Consider the following 19,436-nt stretch of genomic DNA (forward strand, 5'->3'; position numbering starts at 1 on the left):
TCTTCTCTCTAAAGCTGCCTCCACTTCTCCAGGCTCTCCTCCACCTGCTCCCTACTCTCGCTACAGATCACAATGTCATCCGTGAACATCATAGTCCACAGAGACTCCTGTCTGATCTCATCTGTTAACCTGTCCATCACCACTGCAACAAGAAAGGGCTCAGAGCTGATCCTTGATGCAGTCCCACCTCCACTTTGATGTCTTGGTCACGCCTACTGCACACCTTACTACTCTTACATACTTCTCTGCCACCCCTGACTTCCTCATTCAATACCACACTTCCTCTCTCGACACCCTATCATATGCTTCTCTAAATCCATAAAAGCGCAGTGCAACTCCCTCTGTCCTTCCCTGTACTTTTCCATCAGTGTTCTTAAAGCAAACATGTCATCTGTAGTACTCTTTCCTGGCATGAAACCATACTGCTGCTCGCTGATCCCCACCTCTCCTCTTAACCGAGCCTCCACCACCCTTTCCCATAGCTTCATGCTGTGGCTGATCAACTTTATTCCCCTGTAGTTACTACAGCTCTGGACGTCTCCTTTATTCTTGAAGATGGTACCAGTAAACTTCTTCTCCACTCCTCCATCATCCTCTCCCTCTCCAGGAGGGTGTTAAACAGCCTTGTTAGGAAGGCCACTGCCATCTCACCTAAACATTTCCATGCTTCCCCATGTGCACCCCCAGTGGCTAGTATTTTTTGTAATTGTTATACTACAAAACTATAATAATTATATTGACAACTATATATAACAATTACTTATAATTATTATACTACTAAATTATAATTATGATCTCAACAAACTATAATTATTAAATAACCATATTACTCATTATTATACTATTAAATTATAATTATATAACTATATTACTTATAATTATTATACTAGTACATTTTAATTATTATATTTACAAACTATAATTATTATATTACTAAATTATAATAATTATAACATAGTAGTATAATTATTATAATAGTAATAACTATATTACTTATAATTGTTATAAATAATTATAATTACTATACTACTAGATTCAAATTATTATATAAAGAATTTTTAAACTACTTAATTATAATTATTATACTACTAAATTATAATTATTCTATAACTATTACTTATCATTATTAACGACTGAATTATAATCATTTATATTACTAAATTTGTTATTATCATACTACTAATTTATAATTATACAACTATATTACTTAGAATTATTATACTACTAAATCATAATTGATTATATTACTATATTACTTATAATTATTTCATGATTTTATCACTTTAACACAAAACATTTTATTAATTTACGTAAATTAAAACATTTTATTATTTAAACCCAATAAAAACATTTTATTATTTTAACTGAATTAAAACATTTTATTGATAAAAGTTTTGGTTTGAAGCAGTGAAAGGAAAGTTACTCCTCTTCCTCATCCCCCTCTTCCTCCTCCCCCTCCTCCTCCCCCTCCTCCTGTTCCTCCTCTTCCTCCTCCTCTTCCTCCTCCCCCTCCTCCTCTTCCTCCTCCTCTTCCTCCTCCCCCTCCTCCTCTTCCTCCTCTTCCTCCTCCTCTTCCTCCTCTCCCTCCTCCTCTTCCTCCCCCTCCTCCTCTTCCTCCTCCTCTTCCTCCTCCCCCTCCTCCTCTTCCTCCTCCTCTTCCTCCTCTTCATCCCTCTTCTGCTTTCTTCAGTTTCTTCTTCAGTTCAGACATCAGGGGGTTTCCAAATCTATAAAAATCACAACGTGTCAAAACGATCAAACTGATCGACTTCATTGATCGGGGGAAGCTTGGTGTGAGATACAGATGGTGTTTTTACCCATGATGCTTTGGGGGAAGCCATTTTGCCTTTGGAGCATTCAGCTGCGATGCTGACACAGCTTCCTGTGGGAAGATCACATCTTTAAACCAACTCTAGGGTCTTATAAATTACAGTTATTATTATTATTAGTATTATATATTATATATTATTATTATTATTGTTATTGTTATTATTATTGTTATTATTGTTTGTATTATTATTATTATTATCAATAATAATAATAATAATAATATAATATTATTATTATTATGCGAAGGTTTTTGACAGTGTTATTGTGATTCGTATTGATGGATTTATTTTTTTGAATTTTTTTCCTCGTGTTTTAAAAATCACTAAATTAATCAAATAAAACCGACAAACGTATCAAATGATCAATTATTGTTATTGACCGAATGTTTGTTCATCCCAAGTTTCACCTGAGAGGAGTTTCCTGTTTCTCCTTCTTCTTCTGTCCCGTATTTCTTCTCTTCCTCCTCCTTCTCTTTCAACGCAGGAAAAATACCTGAAAGATCAACTGGTCATTTACTGGAAATACAAGTACCAATACAAGCAAACAGGAAGAAATACTGCAGTATTATATGCATACCAAGTAGGTAAAGAGAACAGTTCTCCTTTTAAAACAGTAATACATCTATGATGACTCCCTGTAAGGACCCCCGGGGGTCACCAGACCCCACGTTGAGAACCACTGTACATAGAGTACTCTGAAATGTTATAAATATTAAGTATGAGTAGGATTACTAACTCAAAAGTACACTAATACAAACATCATGACCCAACAGAACTCCTCTAAGATTAGATGTTCCAACCGGGGAGTTTCAGCCTGAGGCCTGGCCCCCCCAATGGACCCCACAGCGGAAGCCCCAGGGTACCCCCCAGGGGATGCCCCAGGGGACCCTCCACGGGGGCAGTGGGCTCCAAGGAGGGTCTCTGCAGGAGGGAGCGGGGGTCCGACGGTGGCCGGACGCTGGGGTTCTTTACTGACATCCTGGACCTCTGGGCGGTGAAGTCCAGACCTGATGAACTGTCCTGAGGCAACAGGAAGTGAAGTCAGTTCCATGTCTTTCTGATCGTAGGATATGTAGGGTAATGTATAGCATAATGTGTAGAGTAATGTGTAGGATAATGAGTAATGTGTAGGATAATGTGTAGAATAATGTGTAGGATAATGTTTAGAATAATGTGTATAATAATTGATAGTGTGTAGGATAATGGATAATGTGTATAAACCTGGAACTCAGTTCCAAATACGCTCCCTGATGGTGAACTGTGCCGGTGTTTCGTCCTCTCTCCTGAAGCTGGAACCGCCAACCTTCTGGACCAGAAGGAGCCCTCCACCAGTGGAACTGGTCCACAAGATTCAGTCCCAGTAGATGGTACTGGACCATGGCCATCTCTCTCCTCGTCTCCACGGTGATGACCTTCTGACCACATCAGCGAAGGAGCCTTTGGTCCTACAGCTTCCTTCCTGGAGGAATTTTCTGGACGAACTGCATCGTGTTCGGATTCTGGAGATGAAGCCCTGACCTGGTCTGGATCACCAGGACCTTCAGCGTCAGATGACTCCTTCTCTGGTGTTTCGTTTGAGGTTCCATGGTCTCTGACATGAATGGGTTCCTTCACCAGAGTCTCCTGGGAACCAAATTGTTCTGCTGTCTCTGTTGGACCATCTGTCACCTGGTGTAAGTCCCGAGCTGCTCCAGAAGATCCAGGACCCGCCGATCCAGGACCAGGAGGCTTCAGGAGAAGGTCACCTGTGAGACGCTCTGTTAGTCCCGTCTCACTTGCTGATTCTGGTTCAGATTCTTCTGCTTCCTGGTCTGAGGAGCATGTTTTGGTGTCTACAGCTTCGCTCTCCCGCCCTCTGGTTTCTATGATGGTTTTAGACTCTGCGTCCTGTGACAGGACAGTCTCCAAAATATCTTCATTCTTCTTTTTTCTGCACTCTGCTGTCTCTGGTGAGGACTCAGAAACCCCCTCTGGTTTTGCTGGATTTGCTGGTCCATCTGATGGTTCATGCCACGTCTCCAGCTTGGTTCCGTCTGAAGCTGTTATCACAGAAGGTTCTTCAGCTCCTCGTCCCTCTATGTCTTTTTTCCCAGATGCTTCCTCCTCAGCTCCATCACCATTGAACTCCTGTTCCAAAGAGACAACTGGCATCTCTGGTTCTGGATCCATGAGTCCTGTCTGCTGAGCCCCGAGTGAATCCATCTGGTCCTCCAGCGAACCATCGACCAGGTCTGGTCCTACAAGGTCTTCCTGTTTGAAGATCTTCTCAGATGATCTAGTCACATCATGCTCTGTAAACACTGTCTTTTCGTGTGATACACTGTGGAGTCCAGCAGCAGATCCAGATCCACGTGGCACTCTGTCTAGTCCAGATCCAAACAAAGGCTCCTCAGTCTCAGATGTTCCTGCCTCATCCTCTGAACGGTCTCTCCGTGTGACCTTCACGCCTGGATCCACGTGTTCTGCTCTTCTATTCACCTCGCTCCTGGTTCCCCGGGGCTCTGCAGCGTTTGAGGAGGGGGCTGGGAGGGCTCCGCCCTCCAGGACCATGGACCCATGTTCTCCGAATGCTGGATGGGGAGCCTCTGGGCCAACGACTAGGTTGTCACAGCTCTTATCGGTCTCTCTGCTACCCACCTCTTCTGGGGACTGGGGGATCCTCTCTCCTCCAGGATCCACTTCTCGGACCCTTGTTCCACCCTCTTCTCGGCCAGGTCCATTGTTGTCTTCAGGAACTTGGCTCGTTTCACACGTCCCCAGGGAAACATCTGGAAGTTCTCCGCTGATTTCCCCTCCATTGTTGCTTTCCGCTTTCCCTGGAAAGGCAGAGTCTATCTCCACAACCCTTTCTTTCTCTGTGCTCCCCATCCTTTCTTCTTTGATTTCAGAACTCTGAATTTCTGGAACATCTGATCCGGTCTTCACTTGACAGACTCTTCCTCTTTCCAGAACTTCAGCCTTCTCATCTCTGCCTCCATCTTTTTTTCCGCATCCAACCTTTTCTTCTTCTAAATATTGTTTCACAACCTCCAGGACCACTTCCTGTTTAGTTACGTCACCCTGCTGTGGACTCTCTTCTTCTATGGTGAACTTCTGTTCCATCTCAGCATCTCCACTCTGAGATGGTCCCTCCTCTTCCTCCTCCCGATTTTCAGCTTCAGCAGCGATGTCTCCAGCTCCTTCTCCGTCCTCAGGGGGCGGGGGCAGTTCCTGGACCAGCGCATAACCAGGATCTGACCCACCCGCATCAGAGGTGGACTTGTCTTCATGGAATCCACGGTCACCTGTTCCTCCTCCTCCACCTGTTCCTGTCGACTGTCTGTCTCTCTGTCCATCAGCGTCTTCACCCGTCTCTGGACTCACGGCCCTGGGGAGGTCCTCTCCTTCTGGCCCCGGATGGGAGATGTTGAGTGGCTGCTCAGCTCCTTCTTGGACACGTGACTTCCTCACGCCTCCATCTTCTTCTTCATCATCTTCATCATCCTCGTCATCATCATCTTCTCCATCATCATCAGCCTCCTCATCCTGACCAGAGAGTTGGCTTTTTTTCCTGCGGCTCTGCCGCTCCAGCTGCTCCTGCAGGAGTCCTGGTCCTGGTCCATGGGGGTCCTGCAGGAGTCCTGGTCCTGGTACATGGGGGTCCTGCAGGAGTTCTGGTTCTGGTCCATGGGGGTCCTGCTCTGTGTTTTCTGCTCTGAGGAACCTCCCTACAGCTTCACTGATGTACCTCTGTGGGGGGAAAGGGGGGGGGGGGTGGCAGATGAATAAGTAATGGACGGTCAAGCAGCAGAACCAGAAGGCGCTCGGTGCAGGGGACTCACCCACATCGTCCACAGAGACCTGGCCACTCTGCTCGGACCTTCAGGATCCATGTTCTGGTTCCAAGTCCAGGTCCAGTGCTGAAAGAGGAAGCGCCGCAGAAAGTTCCTCCACAGCGACGCTGACTTCCTGCTTCTTCACTTTGAGGAAGTAGCTGAAGCACAGATCTACAAACCCTAGAATTTAAACATAGAGCCTCAGTGCACTGCCTCAGACAAACCACTGCCATCTTAAAGCATCACTAAGATCCTGAGAGCACTGAAATAATATTCTGATGACATTTGAAAAAATATTTACATTTTCCTCATAATGCTGGAATGATCTTTAAAAGTTGGATTTATTTATTATTATTATTATTATTATTATTATTATTATTATTATTTGGGATGGACGCTCCCACACCCACACAGTTTGTTTTAAACAGCCTCATATTTTCTCATGATTATTGTCATGATTATTTTACAGATTATTTTAACTCAATTAAAACATTTTGGGTATTTGACATTTTAACCCATGTTGTCGTTCTGTCCGTCCTTAATAAATAGGGTCTCTAATAGGGTTGCCACTGTCCCTCTAAGAAGTTTTTGACGCCGACTGAATCGAGAAAGCGCTATCAATCTGTCAATCATTTCCCTGTGCGGTCCGGGTGAGGTTTCCTGTGTTGAGTCAAATTCAGCCGCAGCCTCCACTCCTGGTGGTGCCCATCCGTCAATTCCTTTAAGTTTCAGCTTTGCAACCATACTCCCCCCGGAACCCAAAGACTTTGGTTTTTCCGGGTAGCTGCCCGGCGGGTCATGGGAATAACGCCGCCGTCAGCATCTGATCGTCTTTGAATATCCGTCTTTCGTTCTTGATTAATGAAAACATTCTTGGCAAATGCTTTCGCTTTAGTCCGTCTCGCGGCGGTCGAAGATTTTCACCTCTAGCAGCGCAATACGAATGCCCCAGCCGCCCCTCTTAATCGTGGCCCCAGTTCAGAGAGAAATCCCACAAAATAGAACCGAAAGAAAGAGTCCTATTCCATTATTCCTAGCTGCGGTATTCAGTGCAGATGGACCTGCTTTGAACACTCTAATTTTTAAAAAGTAAACGCATCGAACCTCGCAGGACACTTGGTTAAGAACGTCCGGGGGGTGCCAAGAGGACAGGGGCAGGGGGTGGCATGCCTCGTGGGGGTAAGGGTTACTAGGTCCGCGTGGCCGTTGCTCGGCCTGTTGCACTCCTGCCTTGATCTGGTTGTTTTTTGCCTATTTCTCCAAGTGCCAGTACATAAACCACACAATAGGCCGAGGGTTTGTGGGACGGGTGGAGTGCGAGCTATGTGGGTGGGGATGTGGCAGGTGGCTGCCATCTTCCCATCACGCTCCTGCCCCGACGTGCTTTTCATCCATCCTGCAATTTTAATACCACTCATATCATCTTAGAATGCATAGACTCATTCACGAATCCTACTCTGAACAACACTCAACCAGACCAGGGTCTGCGGGGCAGGAGGGTGCGACTGATTCGGGTTCAACTTTCCTGAAGGACTCGCACCCCCACACCCCGCAATTTTACATTTACATTTACATTTAGTCATTTAGCAGACGCTTTTATCCAAAGCGACTTACAATTGTTCAAACACCGACAGACGCAGCCATCAGGAGCAATTAGGGGTTAAGTGTCTTGCTCAAGGACACTACAGCATGCTAGCAGGAGGAGCCTGGGATCCAACCAGCAACCTTTGGATCACTAGACCACCAGCTCTACCTCCTGAGCTACCATCCCCACCATTTTAACTGCATTTACCAACAGCACACATTGAGCACTGGGGTTTTCTGGGGTGGGAGGGCGCTGGTGGACGCTACGAGTCTCCCAATTCCTGTTCTAGTCTTGTACTTCCTGTTCCTAGTCTCTTACTCCTTGTCTCTGGTCTCTTATTTTCTGTTCCTAGTCTCCTACTTCCTGTTTCTAATCTCTTACTTCCTGTTTCTAGTCTCCTACTTTCTGTTTCTAATCTACCACTTCCTGTCACTAGTCTCTTACTTCCTGTTTCTAGTCTCTTACTTCCTGTTTCTAGTCTCCTACTTTCTGTTTCTAATCTCCTACTTCCTGTTTCTTATCTCCTACTTCCTGTCTCTAGTCTCTTACTTCCTGTTTCCAGTCTCCTACTCCCTGTTTATAGTAGCTGTTTCTCAATACCAAGTACGCAAAGTCCGGACTTGCGGACTTGGTAGTTCAGACTTGGCAAGTTGGACTGGGGAGTACAGACTCCCGTGGACCATTACCATGACCACCGCTTGGTGCCAAATGCATTGTGGGATACTTGTCTGTCCCAAGTCCACACAAGTCACCACCGATGCATCCTCCATAAAGTGGACGGAGCAAGTCCACATCCTGGCATTTGGACTGGACTTGGCTTGATCAGTACTTTGAATTGGAACAGTACTTGGGCAGCGACTGATGACGTTTCACAAGTACAGACAAGTACACAAGTACAGACAAGAACACAAGTACACACAAGAACACAAGTACACACAAGAACACAAGTACACACAAGAACACAAGTACAGACAAGAACGCAGATTGAGAAAGGGCCAGTTTCTTACGTCCTGTTTCTAATCTCCAACTTCCTGTTTCTTGTCTCCACTTCCTGTTTCTAATCTCCTACTTCCTGTTTCTAGTCTCTTACTTCCTGTTCGTCTTACTTCCTGTTTCTAGTCTCCTACTTTTTCTTTGTAGTCTCCTACCTTCTGTTTGTTTAGCTCTAAAGGTGTATCTCTAGGAGTAGCTCTAAATGTGTATCTCTAGGCGTAGCTATAAAGGTGTAGCTCAAGGTGTAGCTTTAAAGATGTAGCTAAGGCAAAGCTCTAAATGCGTAGCTCTTCGTAGCCGTTGCTCCGCCTGGTTGGACTTCTGGACGGCGCAGATGCTGCGCAGCTCCACCCATTCATCGTCCCCCATCTGTTCCGTCTCATTGGATGAAACAGAAGAAAGAAGAAACAGTCTTTAATCATCACACGACACTCCACAACACATGCTTGCACACACACACACACATGCTTGATGGTGGCCGGTGAAATGGCTCCTCTGCTTTTAACCCATCCTGGCTTGTCCTTCCTCCGGGGGCACAGCCAGGAGCAGTGGGCAGCGTACGTGGACGCGCCCGGGGACCAGGTGATAAGTGTCCATTGCTGGTCAGACCATGATGGTGCATGTTTTTGGTGGGGGTCCTTACTGACGTGAGGTGGAGGAAACCCCATGTGAACACGGGGAGAACATGCAAACTCCACACAGAAAGGCTCCTGTTTTGTTTTGTTTTTGGATGTCAGCGGGATGAGGGTGGAGGCTCCGGCCGGCCCCCGCAGCAGGATGGAGAACACCCCCACCCCCTCGCTCTTTTGTTCACTCTGTATTTTGAGGTTAAATTAATTCTTAAGTAAGGGTTATTGTTCAGGTTTATTGTTGTTTATTTGTATGATCTCATATAGAAATCATGAATATATAAAATATAAATTACGCGCTCACATCGTTTGACGATTATCAATTAAAACCTGTTTAAATCCGTTGCTACGCAACCGTGTTTTTGGGCGCTCGTGTAGTGACGTCACAAGCATGTGACAGCATCCCCCAGTTGCTACCCCCTAACCCTTTTTAATGATCCAGGGGCTGACGACTCTGTCATATATAGAGAGAGATAAGTTAGCTTGTTTGTGTTTTTATATACATATATACATACATATATATATATATATATATATATATATATATATATATATATATATATATATATATATATATATATACATACATACATATGTATGTATGTATATATATATATATATATATATATATACATACATATGTATGTATGTATATAAAAACAGTGAAGTTGGTTTTTAACGTTTGCTTGCGTTAATAAACAACAGTTCCCGATATACAACCCCAAATCTCGCCTCACTCTCGCGAGATTACACTTGAATTTGACGCGGGACTGTTGACTAAGCTAAGCTAAGCTAAGCTAAGGTGAAGCTCCGCTGCAAACAGTGCGTGTCTCGGTTGAACTCCTCGTTCCAACGGTCCAGCTCGGGTCCAGCTCGGCTTGGCCTATCCGGTGAAAGCTCCAGTCCAGCGGCTCTGCTCTCTAAATGGATCCGGCTGAGGAGTGCTCTGCTCGGCTTCTCGTGAGGAACATCCTGCTCACAGAGGAGCCCCGGAGCCCGGTCACTAGGAGGTCAGTACTACTACTACTACTACTACTACTACTACTAATACCTTTTAATACTACTACAACTACTACTATTACTATCTGTTACTACTACTACTAACACTAGCTGTTACTACTACTACTACTTACTGTTAGTACTACTACTAACACTAACTTTTAGTGCTGCTACTACTTAGTGCTGCTACTACTACTATTACTACCTGTTAGTGCTGCAACTACTACTATTTCTACCTGTTAGTACTACTACTACTAACACTAACTGTTAGTACTACTACTACTACTAACACTAACTGTTAGTACTACTACTAACCCTAACACTTAGTTACATTACATTACATTACATTGATCAGACGCTTTTATCCAAAGCCACTTACAATTGTTCAAACAGCGACGGACGCAGCCATCAGGAGCAATGAGGGGTTAAGTGTCTTGCTCAAGGACACTACAGCATGCTAGCAGGAGGAGCCTGGGATCCAACCAGCAACCTTTACATCACTAGACCACCAGCTCTACCTCCTGAGCTACCATCCCCCACTTAGTGTTAGTACTACTACTACTACTACCTCTACTACCTGTTAGTACTACTGCTACCACTACTACTACTACAAACACGTACTGTTAGTACTGCTAATACTACTACTACTACTACTATTACTACTACTACTACTACTAACACTTACTGTTAGTACTACTACTAACACTAACTTTTAGTGCTGCTACTACTGCCATTAACTGTTATTACTACTCCTACTACTACTAACACTAACTGTTAGGACTACAACTACTACTACAACTACTAACACTAACTTTTGGTACTACTAACACTAACTGTTTGTACTCCTACTACTAACGCTAATGGTTTGTTGTACTACTACTACTAACACACTACTAACACTAACCGTTAGTACTACTAGTACTACTACTACTACTACTACTACTACTAAAAAATGTTAGTACTACTAACTGCTAGACCTAACTGTTACTGTACTACTAACTTATGACTACTAACTGTTAATAATAATACTACTACTAGTAGTACTACTAACTGCCCCAATCAGATGCTACTGGAAGGTTATTAACTATAACATTTACATTTACATTTAGTCATTGATCAGACGCTTTTATCCAAAGCCACTTACAATTGTTCAAACGCTGACGGACGCAGCCATCAGGAGCAATGAGGGGTTAAGTGTCTTGCTCAAGGACACTACAGCATGCTAGCAGGAGGAGCCTGGGATCCAACCAGCAACCTTTAGATGACTAGACCACCAGCTCTACCTCCTGAGCTACCATCCCCATATAAATGACCCTATAAATGACCACAATGTAATGATGCAGTAATACCTAGAGAAAACATGGAAACATGTCTCTGCTTCACCTTCTGGACCTTTCAAACTGTCACTTTAAGGGGGCCCCGCGGCGGAGGAGGGCCCCGGGGCGGAGGAGGGCCCCAGGGCGGAGGAGGGCCCCAGGGCGGAGCGTGGGATGACAGCGTGTTGCGGCGCAGCGGCAGGAAGCGTAGGAGCTCCACTGCTCCTCCGGCGCCGCAGAGCGTCCTGAAGCGATGCCTGAAGCACAAGCTGCTGCAGGTTTGTTGTCATGGCAGCACCTGAGACGCAGACGCCGCCCTGCACGGCAGGGGGTGCTGTTCCTACCACGCCCACTAGGAGGCACTAAGCCAAAGAGAACAGACTTCACCGTTTTACAACTGTCAGACTAAGCCCTTCCAGGAGGCCCCGACTGGTCCCAGGAGGTTCTGACTGGTCCTGTGTGTTTTCCAGAGTGCGTCTCGGGCCTCGGTGCCCCCTGCTGGACGCAAGAAGATCCGCACTCCTGGACCGACGACGTCACTCCTCGACGACGACGTCACACCACGTCACCTGTTCAGGAAGATCCTGCAGACAGGTGTGTGTGTGTGTGTGTGTGTGTGTGTGTGTGTGTGTGTGTGTGTGTGTGTGTGTGTGTGTGTGTGTGTGTGTGTGTGTGTGTGTGTGTGTGTGTGTTAAATAGCATCTCTCTGGGTTCCAGAACCAGAGGTTTCTCCTCTCGTGCAGCAGGGACTAGAGGCCAGTGAAGCTGAGATCACCGGCACCAGGTGAGTTTGTTTTATTAAAAAAAAACCCCCCAAAAAACAATCGCTGGGTTCTTTGTGATGGTGTGGGGTCTCTGGCCAGTGATTGCGACCCCGCTGAACGGTCTCTCTCTCTTAGCGGACTGTCCAGTATTGACATGACGCTGGCCCACATGGACACCAACGCCGGCGCCAGCGTGCCGCCACTGGCCAGGAAGCGGCCGCGTCGCAGCCTGAACGCCACGGGCTTCGTGAGGAGGCTGGAGAGGAAGCTGCAGCAGGATGCCGGTCAGGATTATAAGAAAGCCCCAAAATCAACATGTAAAACACCAGTCAGTTCCTATTTAGGATTGAAAGAAATGATTTCATTTAAAAAATGTTTTTCTTCATGTAAATAAGATTGTATATTCCAAAGTAATAGCTTTCAAATTACATCTTCAATCTTTTTATCAGAGGTATGAGTACCACCGTTTGGGTAAAGACTGAGTGAGGGACTGAGGGACTGACACACACACACACACACACAGTACTGACACACTGTGTGTGTGTGTGTGTGTGTGTGTGTGTGTGTGTGTGTGTGTGTGTGTGTGTGTGTGTGTGTGTGTGTGTGTGTGTTTTCCCTATAGAGTGTGAAGCAGCTGAAGAATCGGGACATGAGCTGTGCTCAGTGTCTTCTGTCTCTTTGGGGTAAAATTTATTTACGTTCGGTTTGTAGCCAGAGTCTGAAACTTGTCTCTATCAACAAATGTGATAGCCAGGGAGTAGTAGCTGTGGTAGCTAGGGATGTTCCTAACAAGTAATTTCCCTGACGTTAAATGGAAGTTTAAACTTAGACTAGGGGTGTGTTACTTTGAGACTGCTGATCCTAATAAGTTTGACCGAGAAGTATATCTGGTGCTGATTAGCGAGGGTAGCAAAGTTTAATCGACTAATTGTGCACATCCCTACTGGTAGTCAGGTTGTAGCTGTGGTAGCTAGGGAATAGTAGCCAGGGGATAGTAGCTGTGGTAGCCAGGGAATAGTAGCTGTGATGGCCAGGGAATAGTAGCCAGGGAATAGTAGCTGTGGCCAACACACACATACAGTCGGTCTCTTTTCAGATCTGTGACGCAGAGTCTGATGACTCCGACTGGGGATGTTACCAATGTGACCGGAGGGCTGAGGAGGGTCGGCCATGCACGCTCCAGCCGTGCACACCCGGCGCTCAGTGTGGAGTTTGGTGCAGCGGTGCAACGGAGGGAGATGGCCCAACATCCTGGTGAGTAGACTGCTACTAGCTTTTTAAAGAGAAACACGTGATACGTTAACCATCCAGAAGGGGGCGCACAGGGCGTGATACTTGGTCCAAGATTCAAGATTCAAGATTCAAGATTTTTATTTGTCACATACATATACATACTTTCATACATATATGCAGTGAAATGTAATGCAACGCACCCGGTGATAGCACACAATATGTCCTAGGAAAAAAAGAAATAAAAGTAAAGAATTCCTTTCTAATAGACCGACTAACTGACTCCTAAAACGTAATACAGTAAGTTGAATACCATTCAATTCAATACCATTGCTGTTTGCTACTGTTATTCATCATTGCTTTCATTATTCTCTCTCTCAGATCACTCTCTCCACCAGACTATTGGCACTGAGAGACTTTCTACTTTCGATCTGATTAGTTTGTCTGTCGATGACATCACGGCTGACGACATCAACAATGACACCGCGCTGTACGCTCAGCCTACCAGTGTGCACGGAAGCCTGCAGGAGGAAGAGGAAGAGCCAAGACAGGAAGAGCCTCTAGAGGCAGGAGAGAGCCAATTAGAGGCAGAGGGGCCAGCAGAGAGCCAATCGGAGGCAGATGGGGCGGCAGAAGGGCCAAAAGAGAGACAATCGGAGACAGAGGGGCCAGCGGAGAGCCAATCAGAGGGAGAGGAGGCAGCAGAGGGCCAATCAGAGGCAAAGGGGCCAGCAGAGAGCAAACCGGAGACAAAGGAGGCGGCAGAGAGCCATTCAGAGGCAGAGGAGGCAGCAGAGAGCCAATCAGAGGCAGAGGAGGCAGCAGAGAGCCAATCAGAGGCAAAGGAGGCAGCAGAGAGCCAATCAGAGGCAGAGGGGCCAGCAGAGAGCCAACCGGACACAAAGGAGGCAGCAGAGAGCCAATCAGAGACAAAGGAGGCAGCAGAGAGCCAATCAGAGGCAGAGGGGCCAGCAGAGAGCCAACCGGAGACAAAGGAGGCAGCAGAGAGCCAATCAGAGACAAAGGAGGCAGCAGAGAGCCAATCAGAGGCAGAGGAGGCAGCAGAGAGCCAATCAGAGGCAGAGGAGGCAGCAGAGAGCCAATCAGAGACAAAGGAGGCAGCAGAGAGCCAATCAGAGGCAGAGGAGGCAGCAGAGAGCCAATCAGAGGCAGAGGAGGCAGCAGAGAGCCAATCAGAGGCAGAGGAGGCAGCAGAGAGCCAATCAGAGGCAGAGGAGGCAGTGGAGGAAGATCAGCCCTCAGAGTGTGTGATTGGCTCTGAGGCTCTTCAGGGAGGAAGAGGATGCCTAACTCTGGAGGAAGATCCCATCGCCATGGATACTGGTGAGTCTGCATACCATATCACTGTGGGGGTGTGGCAGGCCCCATTTCGCTGGCAATAGTTCATTTTTTTTAGAAATGTTATTCATAAAACATGTGAAACCTGAGTGAAATCCAGGGTGGCGGGGCACTGGTGGGTTGGTCTGGGGGCGTGGTAAGCCGGCTGGGCCCCCTGCTGGCTGGGGCGCCTTTGCGCAGAGCGCAGGTGGGGGGTGCGGGCGGGGTTAGTCTGTCGCCGCAGATCTGAGCCTGCAGTCCCTGCCTGGCGTCCGCGACCCGGGTTCAATGCCTATGGCTGCGTATTGTGCCTGCACTTGGGTGTGGGTTGTATGTGTGCGCCAGTCCAGGGGCGTCGCGTCGCGCCCCTGGACTGGGTTATGCTCCTCGGGGCTGGGCCTGGGGGCTGCTTTTTCCGCTGCTTGGAGGCGCCACCGCATAATACCTGATACACACCACAACCAACTGGAACACGTCCTGTACACTCACTGGTGAACACACACACCCAGCACCTGCTTTGAACACCCCAGCAGCCTCCTGGTTGCATCCCTCTCCTTTTCTCCCTCATTTGCTGCCATAACTATGACGGGAAGAGGCCACGTGACCAGTTGTAGTTCCAGTTTTCCTGGACTTAATTAATTCTGTTTTGTCGATACATGTTGTCGTCTGATGTTTCTGTTTGTTTTTCCATGTACATGTTGTTGTTTGTTTCTGTTTGTTTTTCCATGTACATGTTGTTGTTTGTTTCTATGTTTGTTTTTCCGTGTACATGTTGTTGTTTGTTTCTATGTTTGTTTTTCCATGTACATGTTGTTGTTTGTTTCTATGTTTGTTTTTCCATGTACATGTTGTTGTTGTTTGTTTCTATGTTTGTTTTTCCATGTACATGTTGTTTGTTTCTGTTTGTTTTTCCATGTACATGTTGTTGTTGTTTGTTTCTGTTTGTTTTTCCATGTACATGTTGTTGTTTGTTTCTATGTTTGTTTTTCCGTGTACATGTTGTTGTTTGTTTCTATGTTTGTTTTTCCATGTACATGTTGTTGTTTGTTTCTATGTTTGTTTTTCCATGTACATGTTGTTGTTGTTTGTTTCTATGTTTGTTTTTCCATGTACATGTTGTTTGTTTCTGTTTGTTTTTCCATGTACATGTTGTTGTTGTTTGTTTCTGTTTGTTTTTCCATGTACATGTTGTTGTTTGTTTCTATGTTTGTTTTTCCGTGTACATGTTGTTGTTTGTTTCTATGTTTGTTTTTCCATGTACATGTTGTTGTTGTTTGTTTCTATGTTTGTTTTTCCATGTACATGTTGTTGTTGTTTGTTTCTGTTTGTTTTTCCATGTACATGTTGTTGTTTGTTTCTATGTTTGTTTTTCCATGTACATGTTGTTGTTTGTTTCTATGTTTGTTTTTCCATGTACATGCCCCCTTACTGTGAAATAAGGACTCAATTTGTTCTCACTGAACGACCTGGTCCTAGGAACTCGGTCGTTAAGTGAGGAGTACCTGTATTTATTGGAGAAACATCAGAACAATGTGTTCGTTATTTTAGTTTATAGTTTAAGGGACATTTTTCAGAAACAAAAATCCTGAATCATGAAGAATAACGCAGCGGGCTAAAGTGGCGCCCTTACAGGTGAATCCAGACTAGCTCTCCATGGTCTGTGCATGAATTTACTTTGGTTTGGCGCCCGTTTGCACAGGCCTACGGTAAGTGGATGAGGGGCGTGTCCACTGGCCACACCCACCCAGAGGAAACCCGCCCACTTTGTGAGCAGGCTTCTAGCTTTTTTAACTTCACTCCCTGACCCCCCGTCCCCCCTTTAGTCCCCCAGGTGGAGCCTAAGCTGCTGCTGAGCGAGGAGGAGGAGGAGGAGGAGGAGGAGGAGGAGGAAGGTCAGTCTGCTTCTGAGCCACATTAACATCCAGGTGGTAGTAGCTTTGGTAGCCAGGAGGTAGCCGTGGTGTCGTAGTTGTGGTAGGCAGGAAGTAGCTGTGGTAGCCATGGCGTGGTCTAAAGTGTCGCCCCTACAGGTAAGTCCGGTAAGTCAGTACAGTGGTTGAGGGGTGTGTCCTACGATCTTCTAGCCACACCCACCCACAAAAAACCTGCCCACCTTGAGAGCAGGCTTCTGGCTTTAGAGGCTCTTTAACTTGACTATGTATGATGTAAACAGGATGTTTGTTGTAGATACTGGTGTTGACCAAGGATGTAAACAGGATGTTGATCCTCCACAGAACCTCCTATGAAGACGCCGGCCTTCGTGCGGCAGAAGATTATCTTCCCTGTAGTCCCTCAAGCTGCTTCTCCCAACATTACCACAGAGTGAGTCTAAAAACTACACCTTGGATAGTTGATTCCTTCACTTTCAGATGCTGGAGGGTGCGTTTCCCAGGAGCTAGGCTAGCTGATCCCACCTGCAGCCATGCAGGTGGGATTTAACTTAACGTCAACATATCAGGTCCCCCAAAATCTGTGGTCTTCTTCCGTCTCATCCTGCCGCAGCTCGGGCAGCCAAACCCCTCGCCCACCCCACCCCCCCAGGAGGCAGAAGAAGCCCCGCCTTCCTGTTGACAGGAAGCCCCGCCTCCCCAGGAGCTTCCTGGTCAACAGGTTCAAACACTTTGCAAAGACCAGGGTGTCGCAGGACGTCGGCCCCGCCCTGGAGCAGGTGTAAGTGTACACACACACACACACACACACACACACACACACACACACACACACACACACATCTGGAACTGTCGTTAGGAGCGGATCTTCAAAACACCAACACCGATCAGCTGTTTGCTGTTTCCTGTTCAGGATGGAAATATTCTTGGATCGACTCGCTGACGACCTGGAGACGTTCGCAAAACATAGAAAGAGTAAAACCATCGAGAGGGAGGACGTTGAGCTGCTGCTCAGGAGGTGTTCCCACCTCTATCTCTACCTCCACCTCCTCCATCTTAATCTACCACCTCTATCTCTACCTCCACCTCCTCCATCTTAATCTACCACCTCTATCTCTACCTCCTCCATCTTAATCTACCACCTCTATCTCTACCTCCTCCATCTTAATCTACCACCTCTATCTCTACCTCCTCCATCTTAATCTACCACCTCTATCTCTACCTCCTCCATCTTTATCTACTTCCTGTCTCTAACCCTCCTCCTCCACCTCCTGTGTTTGCAGACAGGGCTACATCACAGATGAGGTTCCTGTCGAGGTTCTGATTGAGAAGTATCTCCCGATGGAATCCAGGAAGCTGCTCATCCCTGTGGCAACCAGTGGCAACGTGGTCATCCCCAAGATGAGGAAATGAGGTGTGGCCTGTGGTTACTATTACTAGTTATCATACTAGGTACTTTTACTAGGTACTATCACTAGTTACTATTTCTAGGTTCTATTGCTAGTCGCTATTACTAAAGCTGTCTAATTTCTTCCAAGGTTGTGGTGAATGTTAATACTTTGACCCTTTCAGAATGACCCGTCTTTAAAATGTTGCTTGTTTTATGATGGTTGATGTCAATGACGTATATGATTATTGATTAATGTTATTGATGAACCGAGAAAAGAAACCGTTTTTTTCCCCGAGGCAGTAGAAGGTGCAGTGTGTGGATTGGCCAGCAGGGGGCAGCAGTACACTGACCCAAAAATCACAGAAACTCTGTGAAATTCAAAGAACTGAACTAGAAGCAGTTTTATTTGAATGGAGATCAAAGTTATGAATGAATTCAGGTTGATGAAATGAGAATATAAGAGTTTAAATATAGTTTTTTCTTTTAACCAGGCTGTGTACTGTGGTAGTTTTATGTTGTTATTAGTTATGGAACAGGAAGGTGAGGAAGGAGTTAATCCCAAACCCACTTGCTGTTGCTGGGGACGACGACAGACAAGCAAACGGTGTCAAACTACAGACGACAAAGAGATGGATGGACTGACTGGAGCCTGGTGCAGAGGCTGAATCATGTAGCCTGGCATCGTCTGGGCAACCAATCAGAGCGTCGGATGGACCTCCAACCAATCAGAGCGTAGGATGGACCTCCAACCAATCAGAGCATCGGATGGACCTCCAAATAAACCGTCCAGTTTGTTTACTGCTGTCGCCATAGTGACAGCAGTAAATGAACCGTTCCACGTCAGCGGCGGCCATCTTGGTGAGGTGCCTCCGCAGCTCTCCTCTGCATTGTCATCGTATGAACCCCGCCCCATATTAGATCGGTGGTTGTCATTGGCCGACCCTGACGCGGTGGCCTGGAAACCTGTTTGAATGGGAGGGTGGCTAGAGGTATTGTGCAGAGCGGATGGAAGGTGAGCGGCAGGTTGTGAAACGTGTTCAACCCTGTGACGTTCCACTGAGCTGCTCAGACACCACCATCAGAAACAACGTTTATTTACATGACGGGACCTGAGGAACCATGGCAACCGCAAACATGAGGACCTTGAGGAAGCCTCGATGATGTCACTGAGCAGCACCGCTTGTTGTATGTACATCATACAGCGTAGATACTTGATCTGAAGCCTCCTGGAAGCACAGTGAGAAGGAAGCTCCACCTGCTGACGTCCGCAGCCTCCAAGCTGTCTGCCTGTTGTTGGATACACTGTCACTAACAGTGTGACCTTCAGGCTGTTGCTGGTCGCGCTCGGTTTGAGGGCTGAAAATGGGGGTTATGGCTGAAGACCTTGCCTTGTGGCTGCTCCATTTGACCTCTGACCTCCTTCCTGTGGGTCAACCTGTGGGTGGCTGACCTTTTAGCAGCCATCACAGCTTGTTTACCATCTGCTTCTCCTCTTCTTCCTCCTCCGCCCACTATGCTTTGTTCATGATGGAAACTCATCTCCGTCATGGTGGATGTTTAAGAATTAGAAGAGCAGCAGGTTCATCTTCTTCCATCCAGCTGCCTCCACCCTCCCTCCTCCCCTCCATCTCATCCCTCCCCTCACTCCCTCCCTCATCC

The 19,436-nt window shown here is 46.5% G+C and overlaps 2 protein-coding genes across 2 annotated transcripts; one reads left to right on the plus strand and one right to left on the minus strand.

Annotated features, from left to right (window-relative positions):
- Positions 1 to 1,650: 1,650 nt before the first annotated feature.
- LOC307245791 (uncharacterized protein) lies at positions 1,651 to 5,782 on the minus strand. Its single transcript, XM_080021468.1, has 6 exons — positions 5,651 to 5,782; positions 3,051 to 5,558; positions 2,630 to 2,849; positions 2,237 to 2,322; positions 1,818 to 1,882; positions 1,651 to 1,727 (listed from the first exon to the last, which is right to left on the minus strand). Exons 1-6 carry the CDS (start codon positions 5,699 to 5,701, stop codon positions 1,667 to 1,669), a joined length of 2,991 nt encoding a protein of 996 aa, XP_079877594.1. The 5' UTR covers positions 5,702 to 5,782; the 3' UTR covers positions 1,651 to 1,666.
- Positions 5,783 to 9,752: 3,970 nt separating this feature from the next.
- cenpt (centromere protein T) lies at positions 9,753 to 18,530 on the plus strand. Its single transcript, XM_080021345.1, has 13 exons — positions 9,753 to 9,861; positions 11,264 to 11,444; positions 11,637 to 11,760; positions 11,884 to 11,950; positions 12,066 to 12,214; positions 13,542 to 14,218; positions 14,453 to 14,504; positions 16,322 to 16,390; positions 16,733 to 16,820; positions 17,001 to 17,168; positions 17,301 to 17,405; positions 17,671 to 17,801; positions 18,286 to 18,530. Exons 1-12 carry the CDS (start codon positions 9,776 to 9,778, stop codon positions 17,798 to 17,800), a joined length of 1,896 nt encoding a protein of 631 aa, XP_079877471.1. The 5' UTR covers positions 9,753 to 9,775; the 3' UTR covers position 17,801; positions 18,286 to 18,530.
- Positions 18,531 to 19,436: the final 906 nt, after the last annotated feature.

The sequence above is a fragment of the Zeus faber genome (genome assembly GCF_960531495.2).
Source record: "Zeus faber genome assembly, chromosome: 20".
Lineage (NCBI taxonomy): Eukaryota > Metazoa > Chordata > Actinopteri > Zeiformes > Zeidae > Zeus > Zeus faber.